At 39.1% G+C, this 24,367-nt stretch overlaps 1 protein-coding gene across 2 annotated transcripts in view; it reads left to right on the forward strand.

The window, feature by feature from the left end:
* The window catches only part of SEMA5A (semaphorin 5A), a 616,581-nt gene that overhangs the window by 345,898 nt on the left and 246,316 nt on the right, over window positions 1-24,367 (forward strand). For both annotated transcript variants that reach the window (XM_007057800.4, XM_043540272.1), the window contains exon 5: window positions 6,573-6,635. In XM_007057800.4, coding sequence (XP_007057862.2) covers window positions 6,573-6,635 — 63 coding nt within the window. The remainder of the gene's footprint in view (window positions 1-6,572; window positions 6,636-24,367) is intronic.

Genomic DNA, 24,367 nt, shown 5'->3' on the forward strand with positions numbered 1-24,367 from the left:
TTCCACATTGGAACCAGATATTTAAAACTGACTCTAAATAGATGAAAACATATAGTGTTTCCCCCTAGAAAAACTGGCTGTTATGTCTGCCAACTAGTGGCCAGATATGAGAATAGACTTAACCAATTAGCAGAGTTCCCCATCTGGTGGTTGGATTCCCTGTAGAGGCTTCTGGCATATTACTATAGCTGAAACTCAAACCAGGGTCCTTTTCTGGATGAGCCAAAAGGGAACCCTTCTCATCTCTGAAGGAAGCTCATCTCATCCGAAAGTCATTCTTCATGTATCATCTTCTAGCTTTTCAGTGAAGAAAAGATGTTCCCCAGGCCTCAGCTACTTCTCAAAGGCTGTTGGAAAGCTAATGTATGGTTCTAACAAAGTAGCTGCCAGGAGACAAAATGGCAGGTACGTGGAAGTCAAGAGGAGTCATTACTATGTTTGAAATATGGAGAAATTTTTTCTCTGTGAAAGGAGAGTTGTAAATCTTTCTACATTGAATTTATATGTAAACTGGAGGTAATGACCTCATAACATCAAAACAATTCCATAAAAATCCTGGCAACAACCAATAGCACAACCACACTGCTAAACTCTACTTCTGCTGAAATCCTCATCCGTTCCTTCATTATCTCCCTGCACTGACTATTCTCACCCCCTTCTCAATGGCCTCTTTAGACCCAGCTTTTGGACTCCAGCATATGTGTTTACTGAGAGAGAATTACATCGGCTGAAAACCTCTTTAGCCAAACAGAGTTTTGGCTAAGCCATTTCATTTTTGAACTGGTGTGAACAATAGGGTGGGATGACTGTATGTTCACTGTCACTTAGTTATAATGCTCGTTGCCATTATATCTAAAAATCCCCAAGGTACTGATGAAATACATAATGTAAGATGTGAAAGCAACCAGATAATAAAAAAAGAAAAGCTCATGGAGTTGTTAATTTTTGGCATCATGTAATTAAACCACCTTTTTAATGTTATTTTTTTGCTAGTATCTAATTAGCAGAGCCATCTGCCTAAGGAGTGCTGGACCATCTGTCTGGAATGTTGATCTGTTCATATTTTCCTGGTTCCTGACTAATTAACTTATTTCTCTATGAAATGTAATAGTACATTTTGTTTTTACACTTCAGAGAAGTGTATACATAATATATGTGTATTTGTATTAATACATCCATTATGAGTGTCTGTCTGTCTACCTACAGCAATACAGGTATTATACAGGGTGCAATTATGCTCTCAGTTACATGACTGCAGCTCCCATTGATGTTAATGGAAGCCATGTGTTTTTATTCTCCTGTATCACATCTAATAATAGAAACCCTAACCAACAAGTCTTTTTATGACTTTTTCAGATCCTGAACACGACTGACACTTTCTTATTGATTAAGGTTATGATGGCACATTCTGGCTATACTGAAATATACTGTATATAGATTTTTTTTCTTGTTTGCAATTTGAAGCATCTCTGGAAAACTCATGTCAGGACTTAATATCCTGCTGCATTGGATTGTGCACAGGTGCACACGCGCGCGCACACACACAAGCTCTTTCCAGTGAAGACAGCAAGGATTTTTGTCCTTCTTGACTATTGTTTATCCAATAAATGAAAGGAACAGCTAAGCATTCTTTGCACTTTTCAGATTTTTTACTATTTGCCTTCTGCAAAGGTATCTGAACAAATTGGATGGCATTTGACATTCCTTTCAGTTTCCCTTGGAGCCAACCCATCTTCATACATCTAGTTTGCTTCCTAAAGATATCACTATTTAACTTTTGAACAAGATTCTACTGCCCACCCGATCTTTAGACAAAATTATTGAAATATTTTATTGCTGCAAAGTATGTAGTTATCCCCTATAGTTCTTTGATGTTGAAAGGGTGCTCAGAGTCCGTTAGTGATCACCAGAACTCTGCTCAGCCTTCAGCTTTCAGCTCAATAGCAAAGTTGACACTGTAAACCCAGGTGGAACAGATTTAGGTACAGCATTATAGTCTTCTTTTCCCAGTCCAATGGTGGACAACCCAAACTAGTGGAAAAGAGAAAGAGACAAATAAAGGTGCCTATCTGATATGAGTACTTGGGATCACCAGGAGGGTTCCTAAGTTGCTGGCGCAGGACCACAGTCATCTTCCTTCCAGGTGTCTTTAGCTTTCAGGAAGCAATGTGCTTACAGAGACAGACCAATTTATCCTATTTTTTCTGGGTGGTACAACTGGCTTACTCTTCTTTGAGAAACTGGTGTGGGTTAATCAAATGGCAACTCATGCTTGTGACAAAGACTTAAAATGTCCAGCCAAAATTAAAGTTGTGTCCCCTTTCACCATCCAATCAGAAGATGAGGCATCACTTTTGAAGTCTTGCAACTGGGTCTTACATTCCAGTATATTTGTGCAAAACATCTTATGCCTTACCGGTTTATGTAAGATTAGTTAGGTCATAGCTGTTTGTATGGCCATGGTGGTACATACATTGAACACCTGCTGGCTCATCCCCAGTTAGCAGCCTACTTTAGCAAGTTGCTTTCCATGGCTCCCTCTTGAAGTGCATCCTCTGGCCAACTTCACACAGTGTGCTTGCTCAAGTCGTATTTTCTCCTCAGCACTTTGCTGACTGTTGAAATGTCTAGCTTAAAGTTCACAGTCTGAATAAAAGCCTCGCCACTGCTTTTATGATCTTTAATTTGTTTTAACTGTCCAACATGCAGTAACACAATGTCATTTTAAAATTGCTGTTCTTCAGCAGGCCAAAACAGCTGTATAGGTTTTTCATTTCTGCTCTCCTTATTTTAACAATAATGTTAGGAACTCTGTATATATGGCTGACCTGTGTCTGTGCGTTAGTGGTCAAACATATAGGTGTACTTTGACTTCTATATTTTTTTTGTGGGGGCAGTTCCAGTCAGGCCAATGGGGCTGCACATGAGTGGGGGACAAATTCCATGCCTAACTGAGTTTTGCAGTTTGGGGAGGGGGGCAGCACCCCTTCTGCCCCTCCCCCTAAAACTATGCCCATGGTCAAACAGTTGCATTTCTCATTATTCAACTCTGTGTTCAGCCGTCCTTAGAACACATTATTTGATTCTATCTATTTATCCATTTCCAGCACTGGTATATTTCACTGACTTGTAGTAACATAAGCATACTTGATTGCAAATATTATCCTGACTTTGCTAACTTCATCACTAATTTAAAATATATCACTATGAACACAGCCCCCTTCTTTTCTTAGCAGGATGCCCCTATGAACACAGCCCCCTTCTTTTCTTAGCAGGATGCTCCTTAAGTAAACCCTGCCATTAATTGTACAATGTCTTGCATATAGCTTAATTCATAAAAATAGTTTATTCAGTTTATTTCCTTATATTTACCCCAATACAGTATCTGACAATATCATATAGTGTCTTAATATTAAATGTATATTTCAATTCATTCATTCAAAGTATATTTGAGAAAGGAAAAAAGGGAAGTTTCTTTTCAGCTACACCACAGATGCGGTTAATAGGCTTGCCTGCACTGAGTTCCATTACATACTCTGGTGAAAGACTGCAAAAACTGTGCCATTGGGTTTTGAGTTTCTATTCTCTCAGGCCTTTGACTTTTCGCTCCTGAAAAAATCTAGATATCTGGGCAGTTCTCACTTAGCAATAACTTATAATTTGGGAGGTTTAGTCAATATATAGGAATCTCAAAGGAACTTGTTGAGTCTGAAATATTTGTAGAGATGTATGTGGAAACTCAAAGTGACCACTTCTATATGAATTTGTTTTGGAAGAGGAAAGAGGATTCCCCTCCAAAAGTCATATAATCTAGTGTATTAATCACAGGGCTAAGAATAATTAGTTTCTGAATTTTGTTCCCATCTCTGCTACTGACAAACCGTAATCATTCTTTGCATTTTTGTAGCATTTTGCATGCATTCCTTAATTATGCTGTGCAACTTTGCAAAGTAGGTAAATATGATTGCTCCCATTTTGCAGATTTTGAAACAAAGACTGAGTGAAATGAACTAAGGTCATACAGCAAGTCAGTGTTAGAATCAGACAAAAATAGAATTCAGTGATCTTGACTCTCAAAGCCAATGTTCATTCCAATAGATTAGAAAATAAATGAAACTGCAAGGAAATCTACTTAATCTTTCTCAGTTTAGGATTCCAGATCTTTAAAATTGGGAAAATAATATCTTTTTTTTGGTCTGTGGCAGCAGGTATTTTAAATCTTGTGCAGTACATTTTCACCTGTGATAAATACCATTGGCTCTCTATTATAGGTAGTGGACTTGTGACAGTGGTAAGCTGATCTGTGAGAGGAGCACCTCTGCCAAACCATGTGTTGGATGTTAAAGATGGGCACCCAAAACAAAGCTTCTTTTGAAAATTTTCCCATAAGTATTGTGTTTTGGGGGCATTGCAGTAGAATGGATTATTCATGGGCCTACGAAACGGGACTTGGATTCCAATCTTTTTCATGTCCCTACTCTACAGTCTGACATTGGGCAAGTCACTGAATGTCTGTCTCAGTTTCTTCATATTGAAAATGATATATACCAGCTTGGTACAGGTGTTGTGAGATACAATGTGTGTAGCGTTGTTGTAGCTGTGGTGGTCCCAGGATGAAAGAGACACTATAGGTGAGGTAATAACTTTTATTGGACCAACTTCTGTTGGTGGAAGGGACAAGCTTTCAAGCTACAAAGAGATCTTCCTCAGGCCCGGAGAAGACAACCAGAGTGAGCAAAATACAAGGTGTGACAGATTGTTAAGCATAAGGGGTTTACTCATGCTGTAGGATATGCTACATGCTTAACATGTCTTCTTTCTCTCCACTCCCCATCCTACACTGATGACCTTCCAGGAGCTCTTTCTACATTGGAACCATAGTAGAGTTTAAGCTTCAATGCTTTTATGGGTTAAAATTTCCAGAATCAGACACTGGCACATACTGCTATACAACATTTAGACTTCTTGTGTCCTGGTGGTATTTGCTTTAGTTCTCTGTTCTAAAGCAATCTTTATAATACTCTACAAACCCAGGATACACTGGTATGCCAAGAACAGTCTTTTATAGAGTACATTTGTGAGATAAAACTGCTTTTTGTACAAAAGAGTTAAGGCATTGTTCCCTTTTTAAATAATACCTTATGAGGGTGTTTCATGCTGCTAGATACAATTTGTTACAAATGCTCTGGTCATTCACTAAAGGTTTCTTCCAGACTGTTTTAGAAGTTTTCAGTGAATCCCCACTGATGTAGAAATTCATCTGCAATAGAAATTGTTTTAAATGGAAGGGAGTCTGGGGAATGAGGGTGACTGGTTATAAGGTTGTTATTTTTCTGAAAATAAACAAACTCATTCTTGGGCTAGTTGAAAAGGCAAATCAAAGAGTACTGTGTAGTATTGTCTGGAGGCTTTTCCTTCCCCTCATTTAAATAGGCTTTCAGCCTATTATTTTTACTAATTACAGAGTCTTTTTACTATTAATACAATCTCCATGAAAGGTCAGCTGCAAAAAATTAGCTACATTAAATCAGCATGAGTTGGCTTTGGTTATTTAAAATGAAAATGGGGCAAACTGTGGTTTAAATTGTTAAACTGCAACAGTTAGTAAAGAAATCACAAGTTCTTTCTGGTAAAAAGCAAATGCAGTCAATGACACTTTTAATCTAAATAACAGATATGAATACACACCCTAGATGTGAAAGGTACCATCTGATATCAAAGGCACTCTTGATTATACAGTGTATATATATATATATATATTTATGCAAATATGCACATGTATCAGTATGTACACACTGAAATATACACTCTACTTCATAAAAGAATATACTTCCTAAGTCATAGCTTTTGAATATTAGATCAGGCAATAATAAGGTTTAATTCATACACTAACACTACAGTGTTACAGCTGTGGTATAAATATGTTGAAGCAAAGAGACAACACAGAAATTAGGCTAAATCACCTTAGTTCCATAGTAGACAATTTTAGTGCTGTTGTTTTGTATGTTTCTTTTTTCTCTCAAGCCAAAATGTAAGTTTTCGTGCTTGTGATTAGTGCTGGATTGGTAGCCTCTTGAATTTATACTGACAGGAAGGACAGCAACAGTGCACGCTTTCCCACAACATGAGGACTATGTCTCTCAACAAAGTTGACCTCAAATGCTATGGCGATGCAGGCCATTTAACTACCTAGACAGACAGCTCTGGGGATAGAGCATCTTTTCCTCTCCATACTTATTCAATCACTTTGCTTTGCTAGGACTGCCAGGAATAGTGCTAATTAGTGCTGACTGTGATTTTTCTGATGTAAGTAAGTGTGTGCTAGGTCTGGATTGAAAACACCAATCACACTTTAACTATGTCACTAAGCAGCCATCAATATGAATGATATATGTTTTTGAGGAAAAAACATTATAACAATATTATATGGATTCTCCCCAATATCAGCTGTTAATGTGAAAGAACTATGTACCATGAACATGACTGTGTTAGCTGTTTCTATCTGACACTCCTATGTGTTTTGTCCTTTACCTATCTTTGTGTATAAATATTTTCATTGGTATGTATTTCAGGCAGTGGAGTGGCAGTGTGATGAAGCTACTAAAAGAGCCTGTTACAGTAAGGGCAAATCAAAGGTAAGTGCATGACAGCTGTGCTGCTTAATCAAAACTTATATTTGGTTGACAAGATATCCAGTAGAGCCCTGTACGGGACTAGTCAGTGTACAAACCTCTTCTCTATAAAGTTCTTGTTCTCCTTCTAAAAGTAATGCAAGATTCTTTAGGGTAGCAATATGGCATTTCCTGGACTGTAGAAAAAGAATATAAACAATAATATTTCAGGAAACAATATTTCAGCTGCTTCCTTCGAGAACCCATCAAAGGACCTAGAGTAACAATACTCCAATTACTTAGTTTGTGTCACTTTACTTTCTTAGTCCTACAGTATGTGAAATTCGGTGGGTTAGATTCTGATCTCATTGGTGTAAATCTAGATTAACTCCTCAGAAACCCTTCCATAATACACCATTTATCTCTTTGGGTATCAGGCCCAATTTTATAAACTTTTCTCTTTCTGTGCCACATGAATTGCCCCAGGATTTATTGACCTTTTCAGAATAATGGTCTGAAATTCACTACTTCTGTAGACATAAGACCTGCTATGTTTCTGCTGTCCAGAGCCAGATTCCAGTTTAACCAGCTACATGTTTTTTTATGTACACAGCATAGTTGAATGCAGTGCCAAGAAAGGACCGGTCCTATGGGCATATAAAAAGAACAATTTTTTGTGAGTTTTTAGAGGTGCATTAACTAACCAAATTTATTTGTGTGACATTGTGCAGAATCTACTTCACAACTTGAGCATTTTTTTATCTGTTGCTGCTTATGTTTGCCAGTTGTGAAGGCACTTGCATCACAACCCTATGTGTTCACTGTAAATAAGTTACATTTGAGAAATGCTAACGTTATGAACCTACATTGCTCATTGAAAGAAATGAAACAGTATCGGTTTTATAACTTGTATTCAAATTTTTAAACAAACAAAAACAAAATCAAGAAAACCTATTACCAAAGCTAAGCTACTGTTAGTAATACTAAACTAAGAATAAAACAATACAGCTATCACATCAAGTCAAGTCAAGAAGTTAGTCTCGGTATTGGAATGGAATCAAATTAATCAGATCATCAGATTAATATAGCAAATAATCAATCCTTATAAGAGGGATCTCAAAAGGAGGCTCTCTCCTTGGTTAGAAACCCCAACTAAAAAAAATTCACCCAAGTCAGTCAAGTCTAACTTGGATCTGGTTAAATATTTTTATACTGAAAACAAATTATTCTCTAATACTAAAACCACAACCTCAGAGCCAATTATAAAGCTTCTTCTTTAGATTTCAGTTTCAGCGTGGTGGTTAACCCTTCCCCAGTCTCCTCTCCCCAGATTGCATTGTACAGACTCTAACAAAACTCTTGGATAAGCAGAAGTTTGAGAAATCTTATGTACCAAATATTATGTATGACTGTTCAAGTTTGCAGAGGGTTAGCGACTGTCCCTCCCACTGCAGCTCAGTGGGAGGCCACTCTGCCTCACTACATCTCTGGGGTGCCACCCCAAGGAAGGATTAGAGCTTCGGCTTTTAGGCAGGGTAGGGCCAGCAAACAGTCTTGAGGCTCAGGCCCTCAGGCAGGGCGGAGCCACCAAACAGTGTAGGCTCTTGGGCCCTAGGCAGGGCAGAGCAACCAAGCAGTCTTAAGGCTCAGGCCCTTAGGTGGAGCAGAGCAAAGGAACAGTTTTATAGCTCAGCCCTTCAGCAGGGCAGAGCAAATAAACAGTCTGACGACCCAGTTCTGGCAGATGGCAGGCAGACGCAGGCCTCTTGGCCTAAGGTGGGGAGGCTGCCACCCCAGGAGTGGGGTTGGCAGCAGGGAGTAGGGGAACCAGGGCCCACCCTACTTCACCAGGTATCAGCCCAGGGACCTACCAGTAGCAGAGTGTTCCGTCACTGGGTCAGCGAGGATCCAACCAAAACATGGTGACATAGAATCGAGCAACAACCCAACTGGACTAAAGTCTGTTTTCCCTGGCCACTTCTTACGATCCCCTTGCTGGGTACCTGCATTCCACAGGCATCCTCTGTCTCCTCAGGATATGCAGCGAGCAACAGACCTGGCAGCTCTTCACCTGGGTCAATCTCCTCTGGGGGCAAGGCGTGGCTTAGCGCTGGTTCAACTCCAGAGCTCTACAGTGGCCTGAATAAGTCTGCTCCCTGCCCTGACTCAGACTCAACTGGGTTGGTGGCTCTGCCTTTTATACTTCCTGTCCTGCCCCTTGGCTTCCGGCGGGAGGGGCAAGCCTGATCTGGCTCTGTCCACCTGGGATTACAGAGTGACTCCTCCCTCTCCAGCTCAGTGGGAGGACACTCTGTCTCATTATAAAGTTCCTTAGGACTTTTAAACACAGAATATGGAACATACTTTAATGAATATCTTTGAGACTTTGGTTAGGGCTGTTTAAACTGGGGAACTTTTTTTGGTGCCTTCCCTTTATGACCTTGATGGGTGCTCATACACACATGCATTCACACAACCACCCTTCCACACCCTAAAATGAGAGAATAAAAAGGCTGGACTGCCTCCCAGCTTTAATAGAAGCAAAAGACAATATTAGAAAAAGGAAAAATAAGATACGTAAAATAACAGGAGGATTGCTAACACTTCCGTTTTCATGGCCTTCTGGATTGTCACAGAACAGGAGCTGTAATTGCAGTCCAGCAGCTAGATGGTGATGTTGCTGGCACAGCATTTAGTGGCATCCTTCATGTGCAGGGAGACGGGTCAAAGGCTGGTGTAGCCTTCTTGTAGATGAACTGGCTTCCTTTCTTTAAGGTGGTTGACCTTAGGATTTCAGGAATGTCAGTCATCTCTCAGGTGGTTTGCTGACCCAAAAAAACAAGGCTTCTTGGCCTTCCATTTATTTCTTATAGTTTTTAATCTTTGCTTACTTGCAGTGCCTCCCTGGAAAGTCTCTGAGCAAATCAATATGGAGCCACACAAGTTGGTCAGTTATTGTTTAAATTAGGTCATTGTTAGTGAGCTTTGATTTTGGGAAAGTCCTGCTTAAGCCACCAATTTTTTAAAAAAACCCATTGCTTTGCATACCACAGAGACTAGGTCCGTGACACCCACCCTCCAAAAAATAAATAAATAAAATAGAAAAAACAGAACAGAGGCCACTCTTGTGGAACTTGACAAGGCCATGTCCATGTGAAAAAGTCTTGACGTGAAAATATGTAACCAGTTTATGGAAAATTGACCCCAAATCCTATAAAGATAACGGATTGAAAAGACCCTAGCAACTACCAGCCTCTCAGCATTCATCCATCAGCAAGGTAAAATAAATGTAAACAGTTTAGGACCAGATGTGATCTCCGAAACTCACTCAACGTTTCGCTGCCAAGTTTCAAGTGGCTGGGATGAGAATCAGCACCTCGAAATTGAAGGTCCTGGTCCTTTCCTGGAAGGAATTGGGCTGCTCTCTCCAGGTAAATGGGGAACAGTTGCCCTTAGTGGAAGAGTTCAAATATCTAGGGGTCTTGTTCACAAGTGATAGTAAGTGGGAGCGTGAGATTGACCGGCAGATTGGTGCACGGATGACAGTGATGCGGGCGCTGTACCTATACTTGGTAGTGAAGCGGGAGCTGAGTTCTCGGACAAAGCTTTCTGTTTACAGGTTGCTCTGTGTCCCCATCCTCACTTATGGTCCTGAACTTTGGGTAATGACCAAAAGGATGAGATTGCAGATACAAGCGGTGGAAATGAGGTTTTTCTGCAGGGTGGCTGGGCTTGCACTCTGAGACAGGGTGAAGGGCTCAGCTATTTAGGAGACCCTCGGAGTAGAGCTGGTACTCCTCTGGATCGAGAGGAGCCAGCTGTGGTGGTTCAGGCAACTGATAAGGATGCCCCCTAGGAGGCTTCCGTTGGAACTCTACCAGGCACGTCCCACTGGGCGGAGGCCCCGAGGCTGACCCAGGACACACTGGAGGGATTGTATCTCCTGGCTGGCCTGGGAACGCTGGAGAATCCCCTAGGAGGAGCTGGAACCTGTTGCAGAGGAAAGGGAGGTCTGGTCCTCCCTACTCTCCATGCTGCCACTGCGACCCTCAACAGGAAAAGTGGCATAAAGGAGAAAGAAGAAAGAAGAGAAGATACGCCAGATGTCACCATTCTTCTTATAAACAAGACAATTTACAGTAATCTTCATATTTAGAAACTAGGACAAAAATCAAACAGCTTATCATTGTAAGGTTGCATCTTGATAAAGAAGAGATACCTTAAAACTTCTCAAGATAAAACATTAATAAAATAAAACAAAAATAAAAATTATTAAAATGTGCAGAAGATCTCTCTTCCTACATACTCTATTTCTCTCACAGAATCTGTTCTTGTAAATTATTTTTTTTAAAAAAGCACATCTACAAAAATCATACATTGTATCTGTTTGAGTCATTAAATATGATTAAATCCTTATGAAGTCAAGTTAATGGAAATATCCAAGGACCTTATTTCAAAGCTAGAAAAGATTACCTATTCTGTGACATAACATGACCTTTAACTCTAGTAACCTAGAAGTTCTAGTCTATTTAAACATTCAGATTAAAATGAGACTTTATATATATATTTTTAAAAGTTACTGTAGTATGTTCTGTAGGATTATACTGTATAGAAGTACATCAGTTAGGTTGTACATGCAATTTACTACGACCTTTGCTGTTTCATGAATTAAAATGAATTGAATTAAAAAGGTAAAGAAAAAACATAAAAATAAATCAAAAGCAGTAATTACAAAATTACTTAATAGGCTTCAGGAGCTTAATTCAGCAGGACACAAGTAAATGCAGTTACTTATATCCAGGTGCCAAAACATCTGGATCCAGGCATTTCTTACAAATGCTCTCACTGCCTTAAACATAGTCTTAAACATATTCACCACTTCCACTTGTCAATGATTTAAATAGAAAGAAAGTTCATTCACATCACCGTTTTCCTTGCTAAATTCAGGAAAATAACTTTGCTTTGTAGGGATGGCCTACCCTATTCTATTTGGGATTGATTAAAATACTGATAAACTCACACCCATGGCAAAGATGTTGTGGACAGTAAAGAGGCAGAATTATAATTTATTTGGAAAAACTTTACTGAATATATAATCTATTAAGAATCATATATGTAAAATATAGCAGATTGAGTAACGCAAAGGAGAAATGAAGTATGAGGGCTGCCAGATGCCATACATTGACTGGTTGGACTTTGGGCCCAGTAGACAACTTCAGTCCTGGATCTTTTGTACAAACCCAATAGAAAAACCATTAGTAAAATAATAGCTGAGGACTTTCCAAGTTACTATATTTAAATAGACTTTGAAATGTCTCTTTAATGATTTTGAACTTTGTGTTTGTGATTCTGAAGAATTACATGTCTCTGATGTACAAAACAAGATTGTAGTGTTGATTTTTTTGTTATTTAGTTTGACGTTAATAATTTGTGTTTATAACTGTTATATTTGTGGAAAACTAATGAACCATTTATTTAGAAAACACCAAAATGATTAGGGATGGGAAGGAAATAAATTTAACCACTGCATTAGGTTTTAATAGGTCATTGCCACCCATGCAATTATAATGTGTTTTCATAGGCATTTATAGTATGACGAATTTTAAATGAGTTTCCCAAAGAGGCACGGGTGCTTTAGTAACTTTTGCAAACTCAGTTACCATATAACCAACTTTCATAATTTTAAAATTAATTGTCATAAATGCTACTGGCAGATAGCTCACTTCAGAAGAGAGTGAAAGATAAAGAAAGAAAATGTGTCAAATGAAATGTTAAAAAAATCACCTCCTTGTATTAAGTTTCCATGTTGTTTCTGTAAATCACCTATGTCCTTCTCATACCTATGGAAGCATGGTCAGTATCCGTGATTTTTTAAAAAATATATACAATTTATGTCATAAGCATAGATACATACTTCGTGAGATACTATGCTCCATTTCTCACATTGTGTTTTGTAAAAACTTGGGATGCACAGAAGTAGACTTCTTTGACTTCAGGAGAAATCTGTTTAAACATCTCAGCCTTTCTAAAACCCTGTGCCTAAATTTGTTACCAGCAGTTAATTGCTGAACAATATCAGTTCAAATAATTCATTGGATATTGCTGAATACAGTATATGATTTTGAAAATTTCTTTTGTGAATTATGCTGCTCCTTCTATAGCTGTTTTACTTAACATTGTCTCAGACTGCAGAAGATAACCTTGGTTCTTTCTGGGAAATCCCTGTTTTTACTTATTTCCCCCTCATTCTGGAAAGAAATAATACAAAACCATTTAAAAAACCCTAAAACCACTGCCACTGAGCAACCCAATCTTCCTGATAATTTATAAAATCTGGAAAAATAGATTTATGAAAATACAGTTTGTTTTTCTTGGTTAGAAAATATGTGTGTCAATGCTTAACAAAATAGGTGAAATCTTAAATATAGCTGATTCTGAAAACTGAAATACAATATTCTTATGTATTCTTTAAAGGTCTAGTCCTGCTTCCTTTGAAATCAATGCCAAATCTATCACTGTCTTCAAGGGCAGAACGATCAGGTCTTAAATTGGGAGATTTGGATGTGTAAGCAATGTAGAATTGAGCCCTGAAAAAATTATTTGAAAGAAATAAGGGGTAAAATCCTGTATCAATTGAAGTCAGTGGCAAAATTCCCATTGACTTCAGTTAGTGCAGGATTTCTCCTAAGGGCTGTGGTGGAAGTGAAAAGTAAATTATGATACAAATCTGTACTTGTGAGCTAATGTTATAAATTTCAATTTTCTACAGTTTGTGGCTTAAAACAGTAGTTCCTCTTGTAGTGGTTTGGTGGATTGACATTTTCCTTCTCCATATTCCTTTATGCTATTACCCTAGCACAGTTATCAGCTTCACTCCTTTTTGATGTTCATTCTGTCTGTCTTGCCTCTTCTTTTTTCTTTTTCTTTGTTTTTTCTTCTTCCTCTCTTCCCTTTTCCTCCAAACAGTCAAAAGTCACGCACAACCTACCATGTCCCACAATCCTTTGCAGTTGAAAAAGAATGGAATTTGTATCTATCAATGCATAGTCACCCTGTGGAACTTGTTCCTAAGGGATGTTGTGAAGACCAGAAGTATAACTAGGTTAAAAAAATAATTAGATAAGTTCATGGAGGACAGGTCCATCAATAGCTATTAGCCATGATGGTCAGGGATGCAACCCCATGCTCCAGGTCGCTAAACCTCTGACTGCCGGAAGCTGGGACTGGATGACAGGGTACGGATCATTCAAAATTGCCCTGTTTTGTTCATTTCCCTGGAAGCATCTGGCTCAGACAGGATATTGGGCTAGATGGACCATTAGTCTGACTTAGTATGGCCACTCTTATGACAGGGTTTGTTTTTTTACTGTTTTGTAGGTCATGCATCAAGAAAGCTCAGGGGGATATAGGAGAATTGGTGCTGCTAGGTATGAGGGGCTTTTCTGTGCCAGAAAACTGATACAGTTCCTCTCTGCAAAAGCAAGTTGGTAGTCTGCCTTCACATGACTGATAGCCTCTTTACTCCCCAAGTCTTACTTTTGACTCCCCTCAAAAATCCCTTCTGCCTTCCACCTCTCTGTCACCTCCCACCCCAGGTTCCTTTTGCATTAAATATATTAAACAGGAGGAGGGAAGAAAGAAGGGAGGATGAGTGGGTTTCAAAGGGCCATCTTGGGCTGCAGAAGAATACTTGCAGTGCCGGGGGGGAAGGTGAATTTGGGGTTGTTTCCTCTCGTTGCCCCTCTCCTTTGTCCCAGTGGAGCCCACATTCCAGTTTAGGAACTATTTTCCTATAGTCATTAAAATGCAGCCTTTGCTATGGAAATGTATGGCACTAACAACAATAAAGAGGTAAAACTGATATTAATATTTTATTTAAAGTTTTTAACCCAAGGAAACTTTCTGAGATGCTTCATCGTATATGTAAGGAATTTAATGATAGAATAGATTACAAGGAAATAAAACAATAAAACTAGTCTGTATCTAAAAAGGTAACAAAGACCCTCAGGGACCTCTTAAGTAGGCTTGTATTAAATTATGCATAATACTTAAGGGGATTCACTTTCTAAGTTGTTTTTCCCTAAAAGATTTATGATTCTTAATGTAATATAGCCCTCAAACATTAATCCAGCTTTATCAGCAAGCCAGCTCACAGACATCAGCATCTTGGAGTTTAAAAAAAAAAAAAGCCTAAATGGCAATGGAATATGACAAATTGTATTTATTAAAGGGACATATAGTAGAAAATATGGTTGGAATGTGTCCTGTAAATAAAAGCATAGGCCTCTGTTTTAGTAGCAGTTGCTTTTGAGGATTAAAACTATGAGAACGTCAGCCCATGTCTGAGAGTTGCAACACAGTGATTGTGATCTAACATGATGGATGAAAAGAAAGGTAACTCTCAGCCTACACTAGCGTACTTTGAATTTTAGCTTGACAACACTAAACATTTCCCCTGTCACAAAGTAGAAACATAGTATCCAAATTTAACTGCACAATACGAAAGCATATGCTGATATTAAATACTTTTGCTTGGAGTAGTACTAAGTATGTTTTTTAAAAAGACTGTTAGGAATGGACCTCAGGAGCGTGGGTACACAAGCACCAATTTTCATTCACTCCCATCATACCCTTCTGAAAGAAAGAGTAAAGTGCTCTGTAGCAGTGACCCAAAACTGTTACTGCAATATGTATGTCATTATAGTACAATAATATGGTTATTTGTGTAAAAACAACCAGGAGTCCGGTGGTACCTTAAAGACTAACAGATTTATTTGGGCATAAGCTTCTGTGGGTAAAAAACCCACTTCTTCAGATATATGGAGTGGAAATTACAGATGCAGGCATTATTATACTGACACATGAAGAGAAGGGAGTTACCTCACAAGTGGAGAACCAGTGTTGACAGGACCAATACAATCAGGGTGGCCACTCCCAATAATTGATGAGGAGGTATAAATTCCAGGAGAGGCAAAATTGCTTTCGTAGTGAGCTAGCCACACCCAGTCCCTATTCAAGCCCAAATTAATGGTGTTAAATTTGCAAATTAATTTTAGTTCTGCAGTTTCTCTTTGAAGTCTGTTTCTGAAGTTTTATTGTTCAAGGATGGCTACTTTTAAATCTGTTATAGAATGTCCAGGAAGATTGAAGTGTTCTCCTACTGGCTTTTGTGGGTTTTTTACCCATGAAAGCTTATGCCCAAATAATTCTGGTAAATAAATTTTAACGGCCTGGTTAGCAGTGCTGACCAGAGCCACCAGGGTCCCTTTTCGACTGGGTATTCCAGTCGAAAACAGGTCTCCTGGCAACCCTAGTGTCACCTAGCCCTTTATAGCGGTGGCCAGTGGTGCGCAGCAGCAGAGGGTGCTCGAGCCACTCTGATGGGTATCACTGAGGGAAAAAATTCTGATAACTGTGTGCAGGGCGCACGCACACCAAGAGTGGAATGGACATGTGCAACACATTTTGAAGAACAACAATTATGATAGGTCATTAACCATTTTTTCTGTTGTTTAGCAAGCCAGAAGATAGCAGGGCTTTTGATTTCAAACCGCAGTCATATTCACCATTCACAGTCTAGAAGGGAAAAGGAAACACAATATGACCCATTAGGATTCAGGGTCAACAGCACCAAATTCCAAAATGGTTCCCAGGAGGAAACATCCCTTTCCCTTGTCTCTGCTACAGGGGCTTCTCCAAGACCATCAGGCGTTAAACACATAGTTTTGTCTGGCCGATAGGTCTTATTAGGTACTATATAACCTATTGGCCTTGCCTGGGTGTGGTTGGGGAGTTCAGATTATCTAGGCAATCAACAAGCAAATACTTGAGCAGAGATGGCTGAGAAAGTTGACTGTTCTTAAAACTGTTAATTTCTTTTGTTATAATTGCTGTTGTGTTAAAAATAAAAACAAAACAATGAGTCTGGGACCTGGGAAGAAGGGGCTTGATGGGGATTCTTTTTTTTTTTCTTTTCTTTTTTTTTTTTTGGTGTATTCTGCTAACAGACTAAGCCCATAAAGTGGGGAGCCCTTTTTAATTTTTTTTGACCAACCACAGGGTCTGGTTACAGTGGGAGAATTTGGTCTTTACTTACAGGGCCTAGGCTCTATGTACAAAAGGAGGCTGTGCTGGTGAAGCAGGGAGCTCTGCCTGTGTGGCATGCTCTTTCTTTCCATTCACACCACAGAAGCCCTTCTGTAGGACAGCTGTGAGTTTCCACCTCTATGCAGTTGGACAACAGAGAATGAGGCCAGGGAGCTGGCTTCACTCCTATAACTTCCCTTCTTCTCCCACACTTTGAAATCCAGTGGAGAAAACAAATTAATTACTTTTACCTGAGACTGCTTCCCTCTTCGTTGCCATGGAACCTGTTTTACCGGAGTAGGGGGATAAGGATTACCAGGGACAACAGGGCAGAAGGACTCGTTTGAGTCATGGTTTCTGCTGGAGCTCTGCAGTCCAGGTGGTAGCAGGGAGCCAGTGGGTTGAGGTAGTAAAACAGAATGTGCACGTTAAGAGGGGGCTCAAGGAAAACCATATTTTTCCTCCTGCCACAATGGAAGAATAAGTGGGAAGACTTCACGATTGAAAATTGTGTCATTTCCTCTCTTATGTAGGTTGTTCCCTCATAGGGGAGAGTGAGACCCAAAAATATTTTGCCCAGAGGATGGGCCACCCTCAAGTATGCCACTGAAGAATGGATTTACACTCTATTGAGGAATTCCATTGGTTACTGGATTATGGCTACTGAGATGCTACCTTATTTGCAGAAAAGGAACCTGCATCGAATTTTGCCTACAGACTTTATTGATAATAGATAATCATGCTGAGCTTTGTTAGAAGCCAAGGAAGGAAGAGAGTTGGAGGGGAAAATATATAAGGACATGATCACATATGACAGTTTAATGCACACTTGGTTTCAGAAAGCTGATAGTAGTTACTTAAACTTCATAGAGTTATCGACCTTAAACGGTGCTTAAAATAACTAGTGGATCAAGGAGTGCGCCAAATAAAATGTCATTATGGCCAGCATGTGTTCGCATTTTATAAGCTCTACAGAAGTCCACATGGTTAAAAGGTAGTAAATCTGGCCATTCAGGTTGGCACTTGCAGCAGGGATTGTTGTAAAGCAAGGAAATAAATATGAGAGATAAAGGGAGAAAATAGAGCAAAAGATTAAAAATAACCTGCAGTGGATTCATTTTTCATTTAATTATTTAAGGCTCTAAAGGCCCAATGCATGAGTGTCTGGGCTCTTCACAAGAGTATTTAAAAACATAAAAATCAAATACAGACATAGCTGAAATGGTAACTTAAAACAATGAATTTGCTACAAAGAGATAAATATCTGCAACCAGATTGCCCTTATGTTGTCAAATTGGTATGAAAATGAAGTAAAAAACCTGGCCAGATAATAGTTGAAACCTTGACATAAATTTTGTTAGTCTACTTTATATTTTTGTAAAATCAGAGAATGCTTGGTAAATACATTGTTTTTTTCCCGAAGATTTTTTATAAGGGAGCAGGAAAGCAAAATAGTGGGTAAAACTTCAGTTGCAGAATAGACCTATGTGAAATAAACCCGTTCAAACAAAACTGTTCTTGAAGTCTGATGAATTCAAAGGCCACCCTTATACCAAACACTGCCATTTCACACAGCAAGTCATTGTAATCCCTTAAAGACATCCAAGACTCCTGAATTTGAACATCCAAGTGATCCCATATAGTTAAGATTGTCTCTGAACCCAGCAAACTGACTCTGGAAGGTTCACATGACTCTATAACATAATAGTTTTTCCAATTTTTTTAGCTGTTGCTATTTTTAAAAATATGGGTAAAATAGCTAATTGTAAAGAAAGTGTCCCTTGGTTCATCAAAAGAGAATGTGTTTTTTAATTCTCTCCCAAAGTGTGATTTTTTTTTCTTTTAAATATTGGTTAATTTAAATGTGATTCCTTATAAAAATAGCACTAGGATGAATTTGGGCCAGTGTCAAATCTACTTTGATTGCAGAGTGGGTTTATACAAGGGATGGATGTGACCCAAGATCTTTTGCTTACCATGTTGTATTATATGAATCATTGAAAAGTTGGCACAAGGACTGAGAGCATAAAAGGAAAGAATCTTGCAAATGTTAAGAATGTCAGTGTTGAAAATGAACATTATTCTTCTTGAACACAGAGTGGGTGCTCAGTGTACAACTAATTTTATCTCAGAGCTATTTCAGCAGGCTGTGGAGTATGAAGAGGAGAGGTGAATAAGTCTAATGGGTTGTAATATCATAGCCCACTTGCTTTTCCTACACTTACATTCCAAGGCTTGCTGGGATAGCAAAAGATGAAAAATCTCCTATTGTTTCTGTACATACCACTCTTGCTAACATACTTTATCAAAAGAAACAAAGATGGCATTCCATTTACCCTGACTAAAAAGCAAAATTTGCAGTAAGGGAAGTATCCAAAGCTTTAACCATCACTTTTAAGAGCTGAAAAGGACCAATAATACTGCCAAACTGCTCTGTAGTTTATTAATATTCCTGACTTCTGTTTGGTTCAAGGAATATTTTTTTTAAAAAAGTTTTGATGAATTTAAGGTAAAGGTATTGTGTGAGGTTTTGGAACTCAGTCTGATTTTTTTAAAACTTTATTTTTATTGTTTGTATATACAAAGCACACATAACAAAACATATAAATACATGCACAAGATGGAAATAGCATATTGTGGCAGAGCTCTGACCTTGTCCCCGTGGGTCCTGTGCTTCCAGGCGGTTTATGCTAGCTTTAGAGGCTCACTGCAACCCTCCACGTAGCCCTTCTCTCTCTAGGACCAGGGATACTGTCTACTGAGCCCTTTTCATCATAAGCCAGCAATGGAAGTTGGTGAGAGAATTCCCACAGCCTCTGTTGCTCCTCCAGCCTCATGCCAAAACAGTTTAGCCTCCTGTCCTGACAGGGGCCTGTTTTCCCCTCCCAGGAGGTGTTTCTGTAGTGGTGGTTTGGAGGGAACCCAGGCCCGCCCTCTATTCCGGGTTCCGGCGCAGGGACCCTAATGGTAGCAGCTGTTGGCAGCCAACATTTTACTGCTAGAGTTGCTACATTTCCCTGGGCCACTTCCCCACAGCTCTCCTGCTTCTCCCTTATCTTAGGGCTCCCTTACTAATGACTTGAGGGTGTCTTCATTAACCAGCCCTTCACCCACACTTCCTCTCCTCTGGCTCCCCAGCTCCTCTCTGCCTGACTGGAGTGAGCCCTTTTATATTATCAGAGGGGCCTTAATTAGAGTCAGGTGGTCACATTAGCTTAATGGCCTCATCTGACTCTTTGCAGGTTAATTGGAGTCAGGTGTTCTCATTAGCCTGGAGCAGCCCCTGCTCTGGTCAGTCAGGGAACAGAAAACTGTTAATCCAGTGCCTTCTGCTACTCTGCTGTACCCAACTGGCCTGGGTCTATCACAATATAAATTAAAAAATTCAATGTTCATTATTTGTAAAACCTGGAAAACAAACAAAAACAAACAAACAAACAAACAAACAAAACCCCTGGACCTGTATAGGTCATGCAGGGCGTCAGTTATTGAAGTGACTAAATAGATAAATAAGTGAGAACATAACCTATGAGTCATAACCTATGAGTATCGGGGACTAATATATACTAAACTGCAAATGTATGCAATAGTTTCATGTGTGAGCAGATATCCTTATATTTTTTCCAAGTGTTTCTATTAGACAGAGTCATATTTTCCATAAATGCAGAAGTAGAGAGCTCAGTAAACCAGTTAGTGTATCAGGAAAGAATTGCAGATTTCCGTTTCTCAAAATAACTCTTTTGGCCACTAAAATAGTTCCTGCAATCAATTTCTTAATGTTAATTGGTAATACCAACTCATCCAGAACCCTTAAAATACACAAGCTTGGAGAAGGGAAAGATAGCAACACTTAAAGTTTCTGAGAGACCACTGAATATGGTGTTCCAGAACACATGCATCATTTGATGAGTATAGAGGATTTGTGAAAGGATGGCAAGTGGCTCTTTGGCAACACACAGTGAATGTTGGAGATGCAATCTTGCCTTAAACAAACATTCTGGAGTCCAACAGTATCTGTTTAATATCTTGAAAGAATCACAGGGATAAAAACTTGAAGTATCTTTCACATTAAGCCAGATATCCTCCCAGGTTTCTGTTGTGGTAGTAAGGCTAAGTTGTTTTCCCCATTTTTCTTTGAGACTGAGGTTGAGATGGTACTCTGAACCATTAAGCAACCTATAAGTAATTTTTACAAGGAGACTTCTGATTCCATATTTCTTTACATGTTTTTCTAGAAGTGAGAGAGTTGCAACACATCAATTGTGCCCTATCCTTGCATGAATCCTTGAACATTTCCGCTGAACGAAGGAACTGTGAGACAGCGGTAGCTGATATTTTAGACTTGTAAATGAAGGCCAGTCTATCATCTTGTATTATATCTCTAATTTTTGTTAGTCCTTTTTCTATCCAAACTTAAGCCTGGAGTTGGCCTTGATTGTGAGACATGGGTTATCTCATAGTAGTACAGGAAGAGAGTTGGTAATATTGGATGCTGTAGTTATCTTAATGCATTGCAGGATGCCCCATGTAGATGCAAAGACTGGATTTTTCCTTAAGAGTGTGGGTAGCCTCTTAAGATATATAAAAGAATGGCATAGCTAAGGTTGTTTGTTTTTTTTTCCAATATCAAACCAGGCCGATACATATACAGAGCAGCTGGAGGGAAACCATCTTACAATAGGACACATTTGGAATGCTAGATAATATAGATACAATTCTGGCAACCCCATGCTTCCAGTTGCCCAGGATTTTTTAAGGGTCTTGTGTGACAAACAAGGCTGTTTTATATCCCATAGAAATTGCATGATAGGCCTATTTATTCAAGCAAAGAGCAAGGGAGAGGCAATGAAAGGCAATAGGCTAATGATATAAGTCAATCTTGAGCAGATATTCATTTTGGCTATTTCTCATCTCCCTAGTAAGGATAGACGGAGGAGATGCCAGTTCCTTAAATCCATGGAAATTTCTTTAAATGTATAGCCCATATTTATAGAAAAAAAATTGGGACTATTAGGACAAATTTTAATACGTACATAAATTATTTCCTTGCATATTTAAAATGGAAAATGCTGAAACTGAGAAGAATGTGGTCTTTTTGTATATATCCATTGCCTGTGATTTATTCCAGTCAATGCAAAAACAAGAGCTCTTTCCAAGAACATCAGCTATATTTAAGGCTGCAAGTCTGTCGCGGAAGTCACGGATTTTATGACTTTCCGGGATCTCCATGACTTCTGCAGCAGCCGGTGCAGCTGGCTCTGGCCCCTGGGCCAACCGCACCAGTCGCTATTGGGCCAGTCTCAGGCCGCCGTACTTCCCTTCCCCACAGCAGCAGGGGTCCCGGGCCACCACCTCCCCTACCCCCGAGCAGCACTGGCAGGGGTCCCAGGCCACGCGCCGCTGCCTGGCCCTGCCTGCCCAGCACCGGCAGGGGTCCCGGGCTGTGCACTGCCACCCAGCCCCCCCACCCCCTTCCCCAGCACCCGTGGGGGGTCCCGAGCCATGCGCCACCGCCCTTACCACCCAAGATTTAGTCAGGGGTATATAGTACAAGTCATGCACAGGTCACAGGCTGTGAATTTTTGTTTACTGCCCATGACCTGTCCATGTCTTTTACCAAAAATAGCCATGACTAAAACGTAGCCTTAACTATATTCAACAATGATAGGATTGATGAGTGTGGATTCTTCAATAGCACAAAAAAGTCATCAGCATACAAACTGATTTTGTATTCTTTTCTGTTTATAGTCACACCCTTCAATGCCTGAGTGTTGACGTATGTACATTGCCAGTGGTTCAAGAGAGACATTAAAAAGGAGGGACAAAGAGGGGACATCCCTGTCATGTCCCTCTTTCTAGTTGAAATGTGGGAGAAATAATTTCATTGGTTGATAGTGAAGCGAGAGGAGAGCTGTATAATACACTGACCCAATTCAGGAATATTTGTCCAAATCCAAAGGGTTTTTTAGGACAGCCATTAGATAAATCCATTCAACTTATCAAAGGCTTTCTCTGCATTAGAAGTAAGTCTGTAGAGGCAATATCTGACATCTGAGCTTGCTGGATCAAGTGAGGGATTTTTTTTTTCTTGTATTTTCTTTTAATGAAACCAGCCTGATCTATGTGTATGATTAATGGGATGATGGTGTTCAGTGGTGTCACTAAAATGTTTGCAATTATTTTGCAATCTGTGTTCAATACAAATATGGGGTGGAAGTCATCACAGTTGCAACCACCTTTGTTCTTCTTTAATAGTAAAGTAATAAAATCAGTTCTCATGTCACAAGATATGGTTCCATTTTGGAATGTTTCAGTGAAGACCTTTGAAAGAATAGAAGATAGCCGATTACAAAATTTGTTGTAGAAATTTGCCAGAAAGCCATCCATCCCAGGGGTCTTGCCGGAATTCATATTTTTTTATAGTCTGTTTGATCTCTTGTGTTAGCTTTGTTCATAAACAACACTTGTTCTGAAGTTCAGGTATTAAAAGGCAGGCCTTCAATGAAATGATAAAACTTATCAGAGTCAAATTGATTGATTTATATAAAGCTTGATAGAATTGTTTAAATGTACTATATCTTTTGGGTCAAGGATGGAGAATAAGGAAGAGATATTACTGTTGCCTAGTTCCATCTTAAGTCTTCTGGCAAGTAGTTTACCTACTTTTTCTCCCCATTCATATCTTTGTTTGATCCTGTGGAATTCAAATTTTACTTGGCTGGATAAGCATTTGTTTTATTTATTTGGCATTGATTAGAGAACATAAGAGGTTTTCATTCTTTTGGGCATTCTTGTGCATTCTCTGCAACTCATCTATTTCCTTGTCCAGAGAGCCTAGTAACTTGATTTTTTCACTCTTCTTTTGGGAAGCATGCTTCATGCATTCTCCCCTCACAGTAGCTTTCAGAGGTTCCCAAAAGATGGTATTTGAGATAACTGAGTGCTTATTTTCTTCTATGAAGTTAGAGATCACTGAATCAACTGTAGAGCAAAACTTTGCATCTTTTAGTAGCAGAGTGTTCAGCTTACACCTAGAAGATTTTAATTATGTGTAACCAGGGTCTATGGTAAGTATAATTGGAGCATGATCTGAAATTAATATATTATCAGTAGCTACTTCTAGCCATGCTGGAATCAGTTCTGAAGACGCAAGAAAAAAGTCAATTCTAGACTAAGGTGAATGTACGGAAGAGAAATATGTATAGTCTTGTTCCTTGGGGTGTATCAGTCTCCATATATTGTTTGTATCAGCTTCATACATCAACAATAAAGGTTAGCTTATTGGGTTTTGAGAGCTGTGCAAATATCTATCTAATATAGTATTCCAATACCTCCCAGTATTACAGGAATGTCTCTTTTATTAGAAAGGATGTCTGCAATATCTTTGAAAAAATCAGAATTACCTCCACTTGGACTGTAAATGATTCCAAGAATTAACTTTTTTGAGTTGAAACAGCCTTCAAGAAGAATGTATCTTCCTTTGGGACTGTATATATTGAAAAGTTATACTTTTATGAATTAAAGTGGATGTGCCTCTGTTCTTAGAATTCAATAATTAATGATACTCAGCACCTACCCACATCTTCTTGATTTGATCGGCATTTATTTCTGCTAGAGGAGTTTCCTGCAATAAAGCTACTTGATCTGAAGTGTGTCAGGATTTTAATTCT

This window comes from Chelonia mydas, chromosome 2 (assembly GCF_015237465.2).
Source record: "Chelonia mydas isolate rCheMyd1 chromosome 2, rCheMyd1.pri.v2, whole genome shotgun sequence".
NCBI classification, from domain to species: Eukaryota; Metazoa; Chordata; order Testudines; family Cheloniidae; genus Chelonia; species Chelonia mydas.